Source organism: Notolepis coatsorum, assembly GCF_963971535.1.
Source record: "Notolepis coatsorum genome assembly, chromosome: 1".
Lineage (NCBI taxonomy): Eukaryota > Metazoa > Chordata > Actinopteri > Aulopiformes > Paralepididae > Notolepis > Notolepis coatsorum.
In genome coordinates, this window is record NC_140165.1 from 144,968,551 (window position 1) to 144,989,255 (window position 20,705).

At 43.0% G+C, this 20,705-nt stretch overlaps 1 protein-coding gene across 1 annotated transcript in view; it reads left to right on the forward strand.

Annotated features, from left to right (window-relative positions):
• Positions 1 to 20,025, forward strand: part of hectd4 (HECT domain E3 ubiquitin protein ligase 4) — a 167,118-nt gene extending 147,093 nt beyond the window's left edge. Inside the window, exons 65-76 of the mRNA XM_084328500.1 lie at positions 884 to 987; positions 9,856 to 9,979; positions 10,917 to 11,107; positions 11,198 to 11,344; positions 12,716 to 12,835; positions 13,534 to 13,689; positions 13,812 to 13,915; positions 14,088 to 14,309; positions 14,489 to 14,655; positions 15,790 to 15,985; positions 16,421 to 16,643; positions 17,730 to 20,025. Coding sequence (XP_084184626.1) covers positions 884 to 987; positions 9,856 to 9,979; positions 10,917 to 11,107; positions 11,198 to 11,344; positions 12,716 to 12,835; positions 13,534 to 13,689; positions 13,812 to 13,915; positions 14,088 to 14,309; positions 14,489 to 14,655; positions 15,790 to 15,985; positions 16,421 to 16,643; positions 17,730 to 17,866 — 1,891 coding nt within the window. The 3' untranslated portion in view covers positions 17,867 to 20,025. The remainder of the gene's footprint in view (positions 1 to 883; positions 988 to 9,855; positions 9,980 to 10,916; positions 11,108 to 11,197; positions 11,345 to 12,715; positions 12,836 to 13,533; positions 13,690 to 13,811; positions 13,916 to 14,087; positions 14,310 to 14,488; positions 14,656 to 15,789; positions 15,986 to 16,420; positions 16,644 to 17,729) is intronic.
• The last annotated feature ends 680 nt before the right edge of the window (positions 20,026 to 20,705 follow it).

Here is a 20,705-nt window from a genome sequence, read left to right on the forward strand (position 1 = left end):
TCTATTGCTAAATTGCCATTATTATGGCCCATTCAATGTCCTATATGTATTGTTCAGGGTGTAGCAACGTTAAACTTTTTCATTGACATATTCATACTAAAATATGGTCTAAAGTATAAGTATGTTTTTATCGTTTTCTGCAGCTTTCTCCAGAACTTGATTTATAGCTCCAAATGCATTATATGCATGATGAAATACAGTTTGATAGCGATCTGTGCCAGATAATAAATTTCAACTGGAGGTACTTCTAGAAGTTTCTACGTATCATCTGATGATGACCGGATGGGCGGGGGATCGTTTATAATTCCGTGGGCAGCGTTAGATGATTCATCCAGAGTGGGTCATAATATGTTCATCAGATCAGTTAGTATAGAAGACGTTAGAAAATAACGTTGAAACTCACCGTGGCTTCCTCGCGCCGCTGGCAGATGAGCGTGGAACAGAATTTTTTCTATTATGGGATGGAGAAATGCCCGATCCATTTCCAGGTTGTATAATAGTATATAACGGTACGTCCAAATCATGTTGTTTTTTTCGAGTTATTTGCACCGATCGATGTTCACTGTGTCAATACGGAGTCTCTCTAACGATAGCGAGTGGCCGGACCACATATGGATGAGCACTACCGGTTCAAAGGTTAATTTCCGGCTGGCGATCTGCCGATCGGCCACCAGATGGCGCTCTTGAACCGCTAGAGAGTTGAGTGGAGCTTTGCACTGTGTCTCAGGGCTCCGGAAAGGAAATATGATTTCGATGACAGATTTTTTAAATATTGACATCAAAGACGAGTTACGGCGTCTTCGGCAGAATGAGCATGGCTAGGAATGACGTGTAATCTCGTTCCCGGCGATCATAGTGTTAACGGTATGCTTGTCCCTGCCAGGACTGCTCTGAGTGAGAAGAAGACTGTTCTGAAGCCCAAGTCTCCTGAGAAATGCAGACCTGAGGAGAAAGATGTGGAGAAATCTCCAGCCAAGAAACCAGAAGGTGAGAAATAATCTGCACCCTCTGTTAACCCATTGACACCTAAATCCGCCTAGTAAAAAGGCCCTATAAAACTGCATTAAAACCCCCAGAATCTAAGCTGTTTTTTGAAAAATTTCAAATAATTGTCAACACCTACTAAAAAATCATTTTCTCAGGCTCTGAAGTAGATATAAACATGAAATAAAAAAACATTTGATAGCTTACAAGTGTGGCTTTTATTTACAGTTGATTGCTTTAAAATAGTATTCAACTAGAATAAAGTAAAAATCAATGAATAACAAAATATCTATAAAATGTAAATAAACGTATAATAAATGTTGATTAAAAACTATTCAGAACACATTTATCACCAGGTAACATGTGAGAAACAATAAGAAGTGACAGAAAGCCCTGGTGGGGAGATCAGGGGGCTCTCTGTCACTACTAGCTGGTGTGGCTAGTAGCTGGTGTGGCTAGCAGCTGGTGTGGCTAGCAGCTGGTGTGGCTAGCTAGCTGGTGTGGCTAGCTGGTGTGGCTAGCTGGTGTGGCTAGCAGCTGGTGTGGCTAGCTGGTGTGGCTAGCAGCTGGTGTGACTAGTAGCTGGTGTGGCTAGTAGCTGGTGTGGCTAGTAGCTGGTGTGGCTAGCAGCTGGTTTGGCTAGCAGCTGGTTTGGCTAGCAGCTGGTTTGGCTAGCAGCTGGTGTGGCTAGCAGCTGGTGTGGCTAGTAGCTGGTGTGGCTAGCAGCTGGTGTGGCTAGCAGCTGGTGTGGCTAGCAGCTGGTGTGGCTAGCTGGTGTGGCTAGCAGCTGGTGTGGCTAGCAGCTGGTGTGGCTAGCAGCTGGTGTGGCTAGCTGGTGTGGCTAGCAGCTGGTGTGTAGGGTTGCCACCTTTCACTAATAGAAATAAGGGACACCTTATTATAGCTTATAAGGGACAAAAAATATAGGCCGTTATTGAAAATAAGAACTTGTTCTTAATTAACCTGCCTATTCAAATAAAGGTTTGATGATGATGTGTGGCTAGCAGCTGGTTTGGCTAGCAGCTGGTTTGGCTAGCAGCTGGTGTGGCTAGCAGCTGCTGTAGCTAGTAGCTGGTGTGGCTAGCTGGTGTGGCTAGCAGCTGGTGTGGCTAGTAGCTGGTGTGGCTAGCTGGTGTGTCTAGTAGCTGGTGTGTAGGGTTGCCACCTTTCACTAATAGAAATAAGGGACACCTTATTATAGCTTATAATAAGGGACACAAAAAAATTGTGGGCGTTTTTGGGGTGAACTTTTTGTAACTATTTTTGATTTTTTTTTTACTTTATTTTCGGTTTTATGGTTAGGGTTAGGGTTATGTTATTTAATTATTTAGGGGAGCCAGCCCCCCAAACTCCTGAAATGCATAGAAAACAAACAGTCAGCACTGTTGTAGCTGAGGTTGTGTTTAACCGGTATACCTGTGTCACCTCAGCTGCAGTAACCTAGAGGGGAGGAGTGGGATGATACAATTGAAATGAAATTGAACAGTATGACTTTTATATTGTTGTCTGAACACTATTTATTTAAGTATTTTTGCATTTATGTATTTATGAATTATATTATTTATGTATTTATTAACTGTTAATTATTAGACTTTAAAAACTCAACATTAATGAACAATCAACCATATTAGTCAACTGAAATAGCCTGCCCTAGACTATGCCCACATCAGCAGCCAATATGTAGGCTCCTGGCTGCCAGGGCAGGTAAATAGAAATACTGACATCTAGTTAAAAACACAACCAGATAAATAAGATGTAATAACTAATAACCCATACTGAATCAATCTCAGGAGATGTTTCAGTCATGAAGAACTGTGAAACCTGTGCTTGGGTATCCTTTGAGTTCTTATATTTCGGGAATATTTTTGTTCTCCTGAGGCATGCTGTTCGACATCAATCAGTCCACCATGCGCCACAGAAAACACACCTACAATACTTTGCAGTTTGCTTTATAAACATCTCCACTAACGCTATCAAGCCAGGGGTTTGCCAGTTCCCACTCACGTCTGTACTGCTGGAGGCGTCTTCTCTTTTTAGGACGCGCCGGTGGAGTAGTGTCTGCAGTATTCAAACAGCCCGGTGATGCAGTGACTGACTGAGCTGAGCAGAAGACCGCACAGAACTCTTCTTAGCAACGTGAAAGCGCGAATTCTCATTGGTCGTGAGCTGCTGAGCGCCACCCATCATACCAGAGTTGCCACGTCTGTTTATTTTCCAGACCTTTTGGACACAATTTTGATTGTTTTTGTAGGTCGGCTGGCTCATTTCTCTCACAATACTGGCAACCTTAAAATACGGGACAAAGTGCGTCCCGTATCAGTTCAATACGGAATGCGTCTTTTAGTTTCCAATTACGGGACGATTCCGTATTTTACGGGACGGGTGGCAACCCTAGTGGTGTGGCTAGTAGCTGGTGTAGCTAGTAGCTGGTGTGGCTAGTAGCTGGTGTAGCTAGTAGCTGGTGTGGCTAGTAGCTGGTAGACCCTGTCCTGGAGCACCAACACCGCCTCAGTGATCGGAAAAGCTCAGCAACGCCTATACTACCTAAGGAAGCTGAAGCAGGCTGGCCTGCCACGAAATCTCCTTGTCAACTTTAATCATTGTGCGGTTGAGAGTGTGCTGACCTACGGTGTGTCTGTGTGGTTCTCCAGCTGTACAAAGGCAGAGCAAGAGGCTCTACAGAGTGTGGTGAAGGCGGCAGGCAGGATCGTCGGGACTCCTCTACCAAACATCACCTCCGTCTTCACCTCCTGCTGCCTCCACCGCTCCAAGTGTATCATCAAGGACCAGTCTCACCCAGCACATCACCTCTTTCAGCTCCTCTTTCAGCTCCTCCCCTCAGGGAGGAGATACCAGTCCATACATGCCAAGAGTTCAAGATTTATGAACAGCTTTTTCCCCCAAGCAGTCAGACTGTTAAACTCTCATTGACTGTCCCCTCACGTGCACATGCACTTTACCCGGACTTGATAATCACTATGTTACCGCTCATCATGCACCTTATTATTTAAAATATTCTGTTATATGTACAGTGTTATGTGTTACATGTATACATATTGTACTACAGTCTGTGGGAGCTCCCCTCAAATTTCGTTGTATACTTGTGTGCAATGACAATTAAAAGTATTCTATTCTATTCTATTCTAGTAGCTGGTGTGGCTAGCACCTGGTGTGGCTGGCTAGTAGCTGGTGTGGCTAGCAGCTGGTGTGGCTAGCAGCTGGTGTGGCTAGTAGCTGGTGTGGCTAGCAGCTGGTGTGGCTAGCAGCTGGTGTGGCTAGCAGCTGGTGTGGCTAGTAGCTGGTGTGGCTACTGTAGCAGCTGGTGTGGCTAGTAGCTGGTGTGGCTAGCAGCTCAAAGTTCACTCGTGCTCAACCAATAAGGGAGCATAAAAAATAAATAAAAATCTATGACCATATATGGACCCCCCTCTCACTTATCCACGTGGGGTTTCAGCCAATGGTTACTGGCCTTGAAAATGAGTCACGCTGAAAGACGCAATAATGTGTATTCACCTGGGAATCACCTACACACGAATGCGCATCCAGTTGTTAAAGGTATATACACACCAATGTGTATCCTGATGTCAATGGGTTATACATGTTGTATTAAATATGTGTCTCTATTTGTGTATGTGGCTGCCTAACATTTTCAGTATATTAACACAATCAGTGCCACGCCCCTTCCGGGAAGTGCATAGGCCATGCCACCCATTAACCCCATGTAATCGCTCACCTGGTTTGTAGAGCTAAACCTATATTTTATATTATAGCTATGGTACAGGGGAGGAAATTAGGCCATTTGACTCGCCAAATGCGAGTATTTTCTATGTTTGGCGAGTGATTCATGAAGACCACTCGCCACACTGGCGAGTAGTAAACAAAACAAAAAAGGATCGGTTCATATTGCGATACTTATTTTGAAAATCCGGGCCGTTTTATCCGCCCAGTATGAAATGCTGTGTAGTTCTGTACAGCACAACAGGGCTACAGAGCGTCTATTTTGCGACCCGATATAAGTCTGTGCAGTTTTTTCTAACATGCTTTGCATCGTCGCCATTATTTTATGCCCACGTTGCGTTAAATGCCTAAATTAACGTTACGTTAGCTGCTTAAGCTAACTAAGCTAAGCAGCTAACCCTGAGAGAGAACAGGAGACGGAGAGGGGAAGGAGGAGGGGGGGGGGCAGTCTACCTTTCTGTGTGGGGACTGGGGAGGGGCATTCTGTGTGTGTGATTGATTGATTGATTGATTGAAAAGTTTATTAACAGATTGCAGAATGGGTACAGTACAGCTCAATACATACAATTGTTAAGGGGATGCAGACCAGAGAAAGACTTTCGTCTTGTTTATATCAGGGTCCCCCATTTTCAATTCATCATAACATATATGACACACACGACATACAGATAGACAGTACTGCTACATCTATACATTTATGACATACCAGATTTGCAAATACAGTACTGTTTGTGATACAAAAAGTGTCCAGAAAAGAGTGTATATAAATTTGATGTAGAAACTGTACATTGGAGGAGGTTGGTGGGGTTGGGTGGGGGACACTGTACACTGTACACTGGAATACTGACAAAGCCATACTTGGTCATTTACTGTACAACTGGGTTAGGACATTTGTAGGGGCCAGTTTCAAATTGCAGTCTCCCGTAGGTGTTCTTTGAGAGTGTTTTTGAAAGTGGGTAGTGATTCACATTCCTTTACAGCTTTGGGTAGGGCGTTCCACATTGATGTGGCATAATTGCGAAACGTGTTTAGTCCCTTGTTTGAGCCGAATCTGGGTTTAACATGATTTGTGGAGCTCCCTCTGGTGTTGTGATCGTGGTATTCACTGACCTTTGGGAAGTATTTTGACATGTACATGGGTACCTTGGTCGTGTAGTGTATCTTGTAGACCAGGCCCATTGCAAGTTGCTGTACTCTGTTGTCTACTCTAAGCCATCCTAGGTTGTCAAAGTGGGCAGGGGTGAGGTGGGTTCTAGGAGTCAGGTCAAGCAGTAGTCTGACTAGTTTGTTTTGAGATGTTTGTAATTTGGTTTTTAGTGCCTTTGAGGTGCTTTGGTACCATGAGGTGCAAGCATAGTCGTAGTACCCTTGAATGAGTGCTCCTGCCAGAGTCTTCAGGGTATTCTTGTTTACCAGAGAGGAGATCCGGTACAAGAATCGAGTTCGTTGGTTGACTTTTTTTATTACATTGGATGCCATTTTGTCACAGGAAAGATTAGCCTCTAGGATGGAGCCCAGGTAGGTAATTTCATCTTTCCTTGTGACAATATTTCGGTCTTGCTGAGTTTGTTATTTGAACCGAAGAGAATGGACTCTGTTTTGCCCATGTGTAATGATAGTTTGTTATCGGCGAGCCATATGCAGATTTTGCCTAGTTCCGAGCTGAGGGTTTTTTCAACCTGTAACTTGTTCTTGTCAGAGACCAGCAGGGCTGAGTCGTCCGCAAACAGGAACAAGTTGCAGTCACAAGCTGATGACATGTCATTTGCATAAATTAGGAACAGTAGCGGTCCTAGTATGCTTCCTTGTGGAACACCACAGCTCACTGTGAGGGGGGGGGGATAGGGTACCGTTTACCTCCACCATCTGTTCTCTCCCCTCCAGGTACGATTGTATCCAGCTCACTGATAGACTATCAAAACCAATTGCTTTTAGCTTGTCAATCAGAATGGTGTGATTGACAGTGTCGAAGGCCTTTTGTAGGTCCAGCATGACCATGCCGCAGTATTTGCCCGCGTCCACCTCTTGTTTGATGTGGTCGTTCAAATAGAGAAGGCATGTGTCAGTGGAGTGGGATGTTCTGAAGCCAGATTGGAATTCGTAGATTCGATTTTTTTCCGCGAGGTACTTTTCGACCTGTTTGTATACTATTTTTTCCATGACTTTCGAGATGGATGTAAGGATAGAAACAGGGCGGTAGTTGCCTGGGTCTAATTTGCTGCCCTTTTTGTGCAGGGGTGTTACTCTCGCAATTTTTAAGTCCTTGGGGACGTGTCCCTGTTTTATGGAGAGGTTTATTATGTGTGTGATGACTGGGGTGATGGCGGTTGCTGAGTCTCTGAGGAATTTGGAGGGGATGTTGTCATGGCCAGTGGCCTTGTTCGGTTGGAGGGCGCTCAGTTTTTTGAGTACCTCATCTGTAGTTACCATTTCCAGTTTGAAGTCGTCTTTGTGGACGCCTAGGTTCTTGTAGTATGCTACTATGTGTTCTACCCCATAATGCCCTGAGTGGGAGGGTAGTTTGTTTACCAGTGTTGTGGCTATGTTTGTGAAGAAAGTGTTTAAGTAAATGGCTACATCCAGCTTCTCTGTGATGAGCGTGTTGTCCGTCTTTATGTTTATGTTTGAGAATCTGGTTTTAAGTTTTTTACTGCAGCCTAGTTGATTATTGAGTAATTTCCAATGTTCACGTGGTTTATTTTTGTTTACCTCAGTTTTGTCATTGATGACATTTTTTTTTAGCAGTTTTGATCATGGAGTTTACGTCATTTCTTAGTCTGTTTCTTTCTAGTTTGAGTTCAGTCACGTGGGCTTGGAGTTCACTGCTCGTGCTTTTGGTAAGCTTTGACTGACTTTTACGAAACTCAGAGCATTTTGTGTGTGTGTGTGTTTGAAAATACCAGATGAAGTCAGGAGTATTATATTGATAGTATTTACTGAGGATGGACAGATAATGTTGATATTTAAACATAAAAAATACAATACATAATAAATGTATTCATGATCATCATGCAACATAAAACAATTGTAGGAACAGTTTGGGAGAGGAAGGGGGAAAATGAACACTCACCATGCCCCGCTCAATCCAATATTTAGTCCAGTCCATTCCAGCATCTCTTGTCCAGCCTAACCCAGTCCAGCCCAGCAGCTTTCACTGCCCAACCCAGTCCAGTGCAACCCAGCACAGCCCAGCCCAACCCAGCATCTTTCACTGCCCAACCCAGTCCAGTGCAACCCAGCACAGCCCAGTCCAACACAGCCTAACCCAGTCCAGCCCAGCCCAGCATCTTTCACTGCCCAACCCAGTCCAACCTAGACCAGCCCAACGTTCCCTGCCCAACCCAGTCCAGCCCAGCATCTTTCACTGCCCAGTTCAGCCCAACCCAGTCCAGAATAGTTCCCTCTTTCATGTTAATATGTTTTATGCTAATATTGTGAAGAGTAGAGACACTGTTATTAATATTTTATGCTAATAAATATTTTAAAGAGTAGAGACACGGTGTGATTATTACTATGATTGAAAATCTATTTAGACGAAGACATACAAAGAAGTAATTATCACAATTATCGATTTATTTTTGGCTGGTAAAAAATCTGTTTGGCTGGTAAAAAAAATCATCTACTCGCCAGTTGGCTGGTAAGCCAAAAAGTTAGTTTCCTCCCCTGCTATGGATCTAATAACGCCGTCGATTGTCAGTGGGTTTCTTCCGGTCAACATGCAAAGAATTTCAGTTTTATACCGTGGTGAATATGAGTATAGTTGTAGAGTGATCCTGTGTAATCCCAGGGAACTCCGTCAAACAGCCCTTTAGTGAAATCCACTAAACACGTTGCCATTTCTCGCTTGATTATTGAATCATCCTGAAATCAACGCTAGATTATCGGTATTGTGTTTCATCATGCATGCACGAAAGGGGACAGGGAGAAACCGGCCCTCCGTGCTTTTATCGCAGCCAACGGCACACACACACACACATGCTGCGATCACGGGAAAAAATTATCGGATCAACGCAAGATTGATTAGGCATAAAAGAAAAAAAATTTGGTTCCTGTTGGTTGTCAGTTAAGGCCATGGGTAGGTAGGGAATTTATTTTATTTTATTTTGTCCCACGGCGACTATGGATAGGGAATTTCTTTAATTAAAATGTTCACGACAACATGGATGCATGTACTCTGCCAGCATGTTTAATATCCATAATACTAAAGGTTTGACTAAGATGTTTATGAAACTTTATTGTAATTTTTTAATATTACAATTAATATTCTTTTTTCAACTCATAAAATAAATTGGGTCGCACCTAAATCAGCAGGGTCGGTCGGCAACCGGAACCAAACAATTTTTTCTTTTAGGCCCAATATATAGTTCTTACCTTGTCTATGATGTACTGCAAAAAGAATAATCCAATTATCTGATCGCCATTCCAAATACTGGTCGCGGTAGTGTCCCCCACGTTTACCACCAAAGAAAATTAACGGGCGGGCGGGGACCCTTGTCGATGCATCTGTTGTAACCGCTTGTTTTGCCGGAGTGTTTAGAACCCGCCCCCACGCCGCCGCTCGGCCGAGAAAACAAACCACATCATTTCAAATGGAGTGCAATAGCGGCCGCAAGCCGTTAGGCGGCGGTATCGCACCGTTGCGGTCTCAGACAAAGTGCCATTGAGTCCTACAGCACAGCAGGATGAATTATGAATGGAAATAGCGAATAAAAGAAATAACGATCCAATAACGAGTTAACTCGTTGTTGGCATAATTTGATTGGCGGGCTATAACGAGTAAAAAAAAATTGGCGCAGAAACGGTTAACATAATCCTAACCTTACCATTTCTTAACTAATCCGAAAATAGACTCTACACACACGCACTCTCGACTGATTTTCACTTTGTTTTAAGATGTAGAAGCTGCCACAAATACTGTAACTAGATTGAAAATGTATTTGCCTAGACCTGTTGTTGTTGTTGTTGTTGTTGTTGTTGTTGGTGGTGGTGGGTTCATTTCACATAAAGAACAACTTGCATAATAGCATGCTATTGAACACAGTGGGCCCTGGGACTTAATGGCTAGGTATACGCATAGGTGTTGTTCCAAAACCTGAGAATCACTGTTTTGTCTTTCATGCCACTGTCCCTCAGTCCCAGAGGAAAGGTACCTGACGTTAGAGGGCTTCCATAAGTTTGCAGTGGACCGGGCCAAGCAGGACATCCGTAGCGTGTGGAGGGCGATTCTGGCTTGTGGTTATGACCTCCACTTTGAAAGGTGAGCCTGGCGAGGCGTCAGTAGTTAACATTCCTCAACACACACACACACACACACACACACACACACACACACACACACACACACACACACACACACACACACACACACACACACACACACACACACACACACACACACACACACACACACACACACACACACACACACACACACACACACGACTGCTTATTCCTGTAAGCATTCAGGACATGTCACTGCTGTTACGTCAAGGCATGTCAGATGGAGAACAGCTGATGCTTGGAATGAGGCATCGGCCCTCATCTATTAGGTATGTCATCATACCAAACCAAACAACATGCCATCATCGTATTGAACCAAACAACATGCCATCGTATCAAACCATTGGTTTCATTGGCAATTTCATTGGTTGCCATATTGTCGAACTGATTTAGGCTGGCTTTTGTATGTTATTTATGGGTTATTTATGTATGTCAGTGTCCAGTAAAAGAAATTTGAAAGAAATTATAAGAAATTATATAATTATATTATAAAGTGATTATAATCCTAATAATAATAATAATAATAATAATAATAATAATAATAATAATAATAATAATAATAATAATAATAATAATAATAATAAAAGAAAAAATCAGGATGACAAATTAGTAGTGCTAGGTCAGCTGAAGATCCTCAGTAAGAGTATTATAGCCATTTGACATTTTAATTACAGCCAGTTTGGGTAACATTAATGACATTTTTTTAATTATTCATTTGTGTCCCATGGCCCCACTGAGAATTCTAGAATTTGACACAATGAAGTCAGTAGTATTTTTTTTATTTTATTAACACTCCACATAATCTGTTGATGTTTAGTGCGTGAAACCCTTGTATTTAAGAACACTCCACACAGGATCTGTTGATAATTCATCAAGGTGCATTTATTTCCTAACATTGAACATGGCTTTCATAGGTGTACCTGCATAGACACTCGCCACGCCCAGAAGGCCAGCCGGAAGTGGGGTCTGGAGATGGACGTGGCGCTGGTCCAGTACATCAACAGGCTGTGCCGTCACCTAGCTATCACACCCGCCAGACTCCACCCCCATGAAGTCTACCTGGACCCCAGCGATGCGGCTGACCCCCGCGTGGCCTCCCTGCTCCGTATGTGACCTACTTGTCTGCTTGTCCCAGCCTGTATACTGTATCATGTCTGTGCACTTGTTTATTATGATTTATGTTTGCTCTCTGTAGATGTGCCCGTGGAGAGCATGCGTTTGCGCTTCGCTCTGCTGCAGTCCCTCAACAACACCCTGGAGAGCTTCTTCCTGCCCCTGGTGGAGATGAGACAAACAAGCACCTATCAGAACAGCATCGCAGCACTGCTGTGTGAGGCTAAAGGTGAGAGACATAACCAATAATGGGCTGTTTTTCATTGTTTTGATTTTGTTCTGAAGTAAAAAATATAACTGAATGTGCTAGCGGAGTTTACCCTCTCAGAACCTAAGTCTTAAATCCGTGCATAATGTCAAACTGAGCCCATGAAGGAACACAGGCTCAGATCATTGTTCGCAGAATTCACACAGCGAGCGAGTGGACTTATTGATTAACGTAGACTAACCATGTACCATACACAATGATGTTGCGTACAGATGTCCTTTTCCTGCTGATAGTTAAATAAAAACGTATGGCTTTAGTCTCATGAAGATTTGAGCAGATGTGCCCATTGCCCAATATGTTTCAAACAGGAGGCGCACTCTGAGAACGAGACTGCAGCAAAGTCGTACATTTATATTGAATGTGTGCTTCTCAGTGTTTTAGTCTGTATGTAATTATTATTAAGTGTTAATTATTAGTTGAATAAGCTTTTGCTCAATAATGCTTTGGAACATGTGTGTGTCTGGGCTCAAGTGTCATGTTTCGGATACAGTACTGGATAGGGCTGTGATCAGTTCAATATATATTTGTTCATTCATTCATTCATTAGGTCCAGGTCAGTACGGTCAGGAGGGGCCAATAAAAGTGTGTTCAGAGATTGACAGTTGCTGATAACAAAATATCCCATTTTATAGTGTTCTATTTTTTACTTTAGAACAAAATCAAAACAACAAAAAATAGCCCATTATTGGTTTTCAGATTTTTTTATTTGTAAACGAACAATGAAATAACAGGTCGTTATTGGTTTTCTGATTTTGGATTCTAAATCTGATATGAAATGATCGAATGATACACGGATTGACGAGCCATTCAAATTAGCCTCTCCCTCCTATGTCACTTGGAGAGGGCGGTTCACTAAAATATGTCACTGACAGCATTTTGCGTGGGAAATAGGATATGCAATTGCTGGATCTTAATTCATATTTGATCTGCAACACCTAGTTTAACAGTTTGATCTGAATTTTGTGAGCCGGAAGCCTTGCAGTTCCGAAGTGTGGCGAGGGGGAAAACATGGCTTGTTTGCATTTAAAGCTACAGTCACAGAAACAGCCCATCCAGAGCAGGACTGAAACAGAGGTATAGAGATTAGAGACATACTAGAATGCATAATCTGAGTGGTAATTTCAGAAAAGAAAACTTCAAAGACACGTTTTGGAGACCTCAGAGACCTATATTAACTTGTTCAAAAGGTGTATAATATGTGACCTTTTAAAACCTATTTTTAATCATTAGCTTTTGAATGTGTGTGGTGTGTTTCCCTGTATTTTTTTCTGAAGTTCTTTTGTTTTTTTGTGTTGTGTAAATAAAGTTGACTTGACTTTTTGTCTCCATCAGGCCTGGTGTACTATGACACTAAGGTGACAGTAATGAACAGAGTGCTGAACGCCACAGTGCAGAGGACAGCCGACCATGCTGCCCCAGAGATCACATTGGACCCTCTGGAGATTGTGGGAGGTAGGCGTTTCCTCAAGTCACTTAAAGGAGCAATAGGCGGCCGTTGATTTTGGGCAGAACTTAGAAATATAAAAAAATCCTGAAATCAAATTCGACAACGCTCTTCCCAATCAGAAGTCAAGCCCCGCTTGGTAGCTACCAGGCAGCTACTGTATGCGTTAGCAGCAGGCCTTTGTATAATGCACGCAACTCTTATGGCCATAACAAGCGTGCGTGTCACTAGATGGTTTGATAGACAGCTTGCTCTTTCCAATCATTTGACTTGGTTGTTTGTTTGCTTGGATGTTGTTGTTTTAGCTCCTGCCCCTTACACAGTAGCTAAAAAAATTATAATAATAATTTAAAAAGTGCTATCGATTACTGTTGAGATAAAAAATTTGCCAAAAATCAGCAGCCGCCTATTGATCCTTTAAAGGAAGGCAACGCCATGAAACTGAAGACAGCCTGAGCCTCTCTCTCCAATTCATTTTTCTAAAATATCCATATTTTTGGATTGATTACATTCCTTTTCGCTTCGTAAATCCTATAATCGAGATGAAAGAAGAAAAACTGTAAACATCCATCCAAAGTTGCTATTTCCAATCAGCAACTTTCACGTTTGCCCAAGGCTCTTAAAATACATGTATGGTGTTTTGCGGTGTTGCCTTAGTTTTACGTTTTACAACATGTCACTTTCACCATGTTTGTGTTTCCTCCAGGGGAGATCCGATCGTCCGAGAACACATACTTCTGTCAGGCGGCGCGCCAGCTGGCCTGCGTGCCCTCTTCACAGCTCTGTGTCAAACTGGCCAGCGGAGGCGACCCCACCTACGCCTTCAACATCCGCTTCACTGGAGAGGAAGTCCACGGCACCAGTTAGTGTTCCTCATTCATCTTTTTTTTCTTACTGCCTCGTCTTCTCAGCTGTTCAAACCAAGCTCCATTTTGTTTAGTTTTAAACTTTTTACTATTGTGATCAACCTGTGTCTCCCCCCAGGTGGCTCCTTCAGACACTTCCTGTGGCAGGTGTGTAAGGAGTTACAGAGCTCTGCGCTCTCCCTGTTGCTCCCCTGCCCCAGTGCCGCAGCCAATCGGAATAAGGTACAGTAATACACACACCCTCATGCCCCGCCCCAGCCCTACCTGCTCTCCTACACCACAACAACAAATGGGAGAGAATTTGTTCCCCCAACATGTCACCATACGTTACCATTGGTTGTTCATGTCCTTGCTTGGTTGGTGCTAATCACTGGGGTGTTTGTGTTCTCCTCAGGGGAAGTACATCCTGACACCTTGCCCTATCAGCTACGCCGAGGAACAGCTGCTGCACTTCTTTGGTCAGCTGCTGGGCATCGCCATCCGGGCCGACGTGCCTCTCCCTCTGGACCTGCTGGGCTCCTTCTGGAGGGGCCTGGTGGGCGAGCCGCTGGACCCAGAGCAGGACCTGCAGGAGGCCGACCTGCTCACTTACAACTACGTCAAGAAGTTTGAGAATGTAAGAGATGGAGATACAGGGAACCCTCTTGGAATCGGTGACCACCCTGACCAATCCCATTTTAACTTGTCATTAATAGTGATATGAGCCCATAACTCACTACACCCACACACACCAGTCATTTGACTGCGATTGTTCCAGTGACCTCATCATGACCTGGGCTCTCTCTGACCCTCTAGGTGAGTGACGAGGCGGAGCTGGAGGGCTTGTGCGCGGAGATCTCGTCGCAGCACCACTCCGGAGAGAGCCCCGACTCTCCCAGCAGGCCCTGCTGCACCTTCACCTACATCACCATGACCGGAGAGGACGTGGAGCTGTGTCAGGGAGGCCGTCACCTCAGTGTCAGGTACACTGGTCACTCAAGTGACTACGTCCTTACTTACTAGACGAGTAGGAGGCAACACGCACACCACTTGCTTTGTCTATTTTGTGGTGTGTAGAGAATCAATTCCCCCGAAGATCCAATTCCGAAGACAAAAGTAACTTCCTGGTGTCAGTAGCGCTATCGGTAGCCTGATTTGGTTGAGGAATGGGGTGTTTTTGTAATATATCAAAACATATATTTTGTGTCAATGTGGCTCCTGAGTCTGAGTACCACTTGTCTAGAGGATTTAACGTCACGGTGACCAAATGCGTCCACATTTTTATAGGATTCGATCACGTTTTCATAACAATAGCGAATATAACTTACCCTGCGCCGTTTTCATTGAGGTTTCTTACAAATTAACGATGTTTTATTTGTCCTTCATATGCGGATAACATTAAAATCTTAAATTGTACCATTATGTTCCCCTTTAGACAACAAACATAATGCTAATGATGCACTTTTGTTAAGATAATTAGGTGACCATTCTCTGTCACTATATGCAGGTCGCATTAATAGTTTAACGCTCCTGTGTTGAGATCACGTTTTCCTAATCCGGTGCTGACCTGTGAACAACTAGGTGATAAAGGTCTTGGGATTTGTAGTCATTTTGTAGTTGTAACATTTTCACCTTTTAAACCAATGCTGCCATCTACTGACAACAGAAAGTGTTGTTTATAACGTCAAGTTGATTAGAGAGGCTACCCGCACACTTGTAAAGACCGTCGCCCAAAACACATTCTAGAGATTCCCACTTTTTACTGGTACATACGTTCATATCTAATAGTCTTTAGATGACTAAATTTGATATATATATATTCTAAAATAAGTATAATTTTACTTCACCTACCTGTCGACATGAAATTCCCAAACGCTGACAGTAAAAAAAAGCCTGGATGGGGCGTGACCGAATTTGGTTTTGGGCGTTCCCAGACAAAGAGAGTGACCGAGATTGGTCTACGTTCCCTTAAGCTTGATGGCTGCATTAGAGAACAGCAACAATGTGTGGAGTGGTGCTGAAATCTCATAATGTCTTTGCATCCCTGACAACACACTGCGTATATCTTAAACCCCTCTCTCCTCCTCTGATGTCTGTGTGTGGGCCTGTATGTGAAGCTGGGACAATAAGGATGTGTATGCGCGGGCGGTGCGGGGCCTGCGTCTGCGGGAGCTGCAGAACATAGAGTGTATGACGGCGGTACGGGCCGGGCTGGGCTCTATCATCCCCCTCCAGCTGCTCACCGTGCTCAGCCCCCTAGAGGTGGAGCTGCGCACCTGCGGCTTGCCTTACATCAACCTGGAGTTCCTCAAGGTGAAACAAACTCATCGGGCTCGTACCGCGACTCGCAGATTTTTTAGAGGAAATTGTGAAAGCGAATGTATAGGAAATAGTAAAAAAAAAAAAAAAAAAAATTTGAATAGGCTGACTTACCTGTACCACTTCTATTTTATTCATTTCTCTCGTTTTCTCCATCTCTCTCTCTCTCTCTCTCTCTCTCTCTCTCTCTCTATGTTAGTTCATTTATACATTTGCGTCATTGTTTTATTGTTGTATTGTGTATGTGAAGCTTTTTGGAGATGCTGCCATCTTGGTCAGGGCTGAAAAAGAGATGCTGAATCTCGTGACATTCCCTGAATAAACAGTCAGATAGATGAATAGAATGTTATTATCACTAGCATGAACTCTCTCACAGGCTGGTCTCTGGTCCTGACATGTCACCCCCCCCCCCCCCCGCCCCGTCTGCAGGCTCACACCATGTATCAAGTGGGTCTGATGGAGACGGACCAGCACATTGAGGTTTTCTGGACGGCCATGGAGATGTTCACTCAGGAGGAGCTGTGTAAGTTCATCAAGTTTGCCTGCAACCAGGAGCGCATCCCCTTCACCTGCCCCTGCAAGGACGGGGGGCCCGACACCGCCCATGTACCCCCCTATCCCATGAAGATCGCTCCTCCCGATGGGGCAGCGGGTAAGAATCACACACGTAACAGACATGCGTAACAGACACACGTAACAGACACATGTAACAGACACATGTAACAGACACACGTAACTGAAACACATAACAGACACACGTCCGACACACAAGGATCACTATCCACTTGAATGTCCTCGTTGTGCTGTCGGGCAGAAATTCTGGGAAGCACTGATAGTGATTATCATCGCAGTTCATACTGTCTTGTAACTTTACAGACTTTGAACGTCTTGTTGTTTCTTGTTGTTTTTAACCCGCCTGGTTTTTATTGTGTCTGTATCAGTGCTGTTACACCCTGTTGTTGTCATAAGGGTCAGTTCTCTGTCTTTTTATGGGATACTGTTATTCCAGGTTTAAGTTTGAATGGTTTGGTTAGGAGGTGTTGACTGACGTAGAACCCTTGCACACTATGCTCCAAATTAAATTACACCTTTCATTTAATGAAAAGGTTTTGTTTATTCCTATGAATGAAAAACAGGACAACTACATAAAGGATTAGTTGAGGCACTATACAGTACATAAAAGAGTGTTCAATACATCTCATATAATTATACTGTATGTATCTTGTTTGTTTGTGTTTTGTTTCTTTAATATTATATATTTTTTTATATATATATGTTATTTGCATTGATTAAGTAATGTCATGATAGGCATGACATAATCCATGACATAATACTGTAGGTATGTTTGCACACAGAGACCTGATGAACACCCAGCAGTGTTGAAATGTTGTAGTTTTTTAAAATTATATATATAATCTGAATTAAAGGTGTAATTTGGAGCATAGTGTTCTACATAGTTTTTCAAGTCCCAAGTCAACCCAGTGTGATGTGCATACTGTATGACCACTACAGAAAAGGTGTTGACATGCTTTCCCACTACAGGCTACTGTCTCACTATTTAGGATCACAGGCTAGTTATGACCAGTCTCTAAAACGACTAGATAAGAGCTTAACACACGTATTCATATCAACTAAACAAGACCCACCGATGCCACTCACCTACATGAGACTCAAGTGGGAATAGAAGTCTGGATGATTTCCCTGATGCTCGTCTCTCTCTGGTTCTGTGTTCTCCCAGGTTCCCCAGACTCGCGCCACATCCGCGTAGAGACCTGCATGTTCATGGTGAAGCTGCCCCAGTACAGCTCCCTGGAGGTGATGCTAGAGAAGCTCCGCTACGCCATCCACTACCGCGAGGACCCGCTCAGCGGCTAGCAGGACCCCTTCACCCCCAACCCCAGCCCTGCTCTCCTGGATCTGCTCCGCTGATCCATCAAGACCGCACCTAATTGTTCATTTCGTTTTATTCCTCCTCGTTTATAGCATTTTTGCGGTTCGCCAGTGCATCATTTGAATTTTCAGTTACAGTTTCAGACAAATTCACAGGAGGCCCCCCCCCACGACCCTCGACACTGTTAAGTGTCTGTTCTGGTTGCACTGAGGTTTAGAGTGGCATTGAGGTGTATCACTGATAGTAGGAGAGGACTGTGACATGGTACAGTACATACGCTTTTTGTTTGTACTTAGCTACACTTAACCACCTTCTTTCTGTCCTTGTAGCCCCACCCTCCACCTGCTATAGAGAGCATGGTCTGTACGGCCTCTCCTAAGTTGAGGATTCTGAGGTTAGTCTAGTGTTGCTGAAGTAAACACAATGGACTGGCGGCACTCTGGACGTTCACACTACTGTACATTCTGGGGAATTCTGGTCCCACACAGTCCCTGATCTCTTACAATATTATGAATGAATCAAACAACTTGGGGGCTTAACCTCTTTATCCTTGACCCGACAACTTCCTTTCTTCTCACCCTCTTGTCGGGGATGCTGTGAAACATGCCTTTACTTACATGTAGCTCTCTTTCTCTCCACAAGGGGGAAATGCTGGCTGTGTGCGTGAAAGGAGAAACCTAAAGGATTCCTTCTGGAGTATTACTGGGTGAAAAGATGTTTCATCCGATACTGTAGATGGAGGTGCACCTGCTATTGAAAAAAGCTATTGAGGAAAAAAAAGTACTGATGCTGCCTGCTTCTGAACAGTTCAGTTATCAGCAGGCAGGATAAGTGAACAAGCGCTGTATAGGATACAATGTAGTTACTGCCTGTAAAAATGAACAGCTAATGGACAAACTAACTTATCTGCCTATATATAAACAGTGAATATATTTTATTCAAGTCTCCGAAGAGGGTATTTAAGTCATGTATAAAATTAAAATAAAAGTCATATTAATCTATTCGTTTATGAAATTGCTATTTGATTTTTTTTTATTATATATATCCTAGTAGCTGTGGCGGCATGGTAGGTGGAGGTTTGACTTTCAGCTGGCCTTCCAGACCAGCTTCTATCTGGGAACCAGGGGGGAGCCGTTGCTGGTTGCCAGGTCTGCTATACTTGCATTTGGGGTTTTTGTGAAAGCGGTGTTGCTTTGTGAAAAATGGGAGGGAGATGTTTGTTCTCCCGGGATGCTCTCCCACACTGCTTGTGTGCTCCTGCTACTGAATGTGCAGCAAACTCCCCGATCCCCCCTAGCATACACAATCCACATACGTACACCAAGGGGGGGTGGATTTTCTTTATGTTCTGCCTTTAAAAATAAAAACATTGAAAAAAAGATTTTCTGTTATTAAAGAACAGGATTCTGCTATTTTTGTTTTGTTAAATTTACTCATAACCAAATGTTTTAGCTGTAAAATCCTCACAGGAAAAGAAAATGTAAATAGACTTTTAAGTTATATTTAATGGCAATTTTTATTAATTGCTGATTGATTCACCTCACCTTATGGTTTTTGGTTTGCACTACTCTTCCATGAAAATATTCTAAATCGGACAAACTAAGCGATGTCTATTGGATATCCAATTTGTTGGGTTTTTATTTTTTACAAATTTTGAAATGACCAGTAATCTATCACCTTTGTCTTGTACTCAGACGGATACTATCTCTTCTACTCATGGTGAAACATGTTTTCTTGTGTGAGTTAAAAACCGCCATTTTACTTGGATAGAACTGAAGAACACAACAAAAGTCATTTATGGATATTTTACATGTATTGGATGGTTGAACTGCTTGCCAATTTAGTTTGGGTTTTGTTCTTTTTGAAGGGTATACCGCTGCTAACAATGACTCTCTCTTTCTCTCTCTCTCGCTCTTCCTTCCTCTTCTGGGCGGATTGTGAACTTCATTAAAAGGACATAATATCCATACAAAGAGGTGTTGCTGATGAGAAATGTGTGCTGTACATTTACTTGATATTTATTACAATTATTTATGGTTGCATTAACTTAACTTTTACTGTCTTACCTCTGCACATCAGAAAACGTAACATATCTAAAATGGATTATACAGATGTAAAGAATCGGATGGCGTTTGAGATTTCTGTGTCACAATAAAGAAATGTCTTGATGTAAAATTATAGTTTAATATTTTTTTTTCTGGTACACAGACATGCATTACATTTTATCTGCGTTATGTCATCCCAGATAACATTTTCTGCCATAGTACAAGGGGCATTGAAATTGCATAACGGAGCCGTTTGTCCTGGTTGTCTTACATACACAACGGCTGAGTGTCTTCTTGTCTTCTTTTAGACATGTCATTTTATGTAATGTCCTGCTCCCAAGTCTTGTTGCGTCACTCACCATACCCTGTAAAACTAGACACCTTTTGAGAGCAGCTAGTTCTGGGCTAGGCCAGTTCCAGCTGGATCGCTGTCACACTCTCCTTCGACTCACCCTCCTCGCCCAGCCCAATAGAGGTGTTGCACAGAAGGGTTGTGTAGTTCTCTTCCAGTATGGCTGATGTAACCATTGGTAACCACTTTCAAAATAAAATGCCTAATTTCTGTGCAGTGGTAGAGCAGGTAAAACACTGGAAATGCATGAAGCAGAAATTATATTATTCTACTGTGACACCAAATTATTGTTTTTGTTTATATATTTATTATTATATCAACATATAGATTTGCACATAGCAACCGTTGTCTCTTCCATTGCCATATACAAAACAATGGTTGCTATGTTACAGGCAGCCATGCTGGAAGAAGGAGATGCTGCCAAAA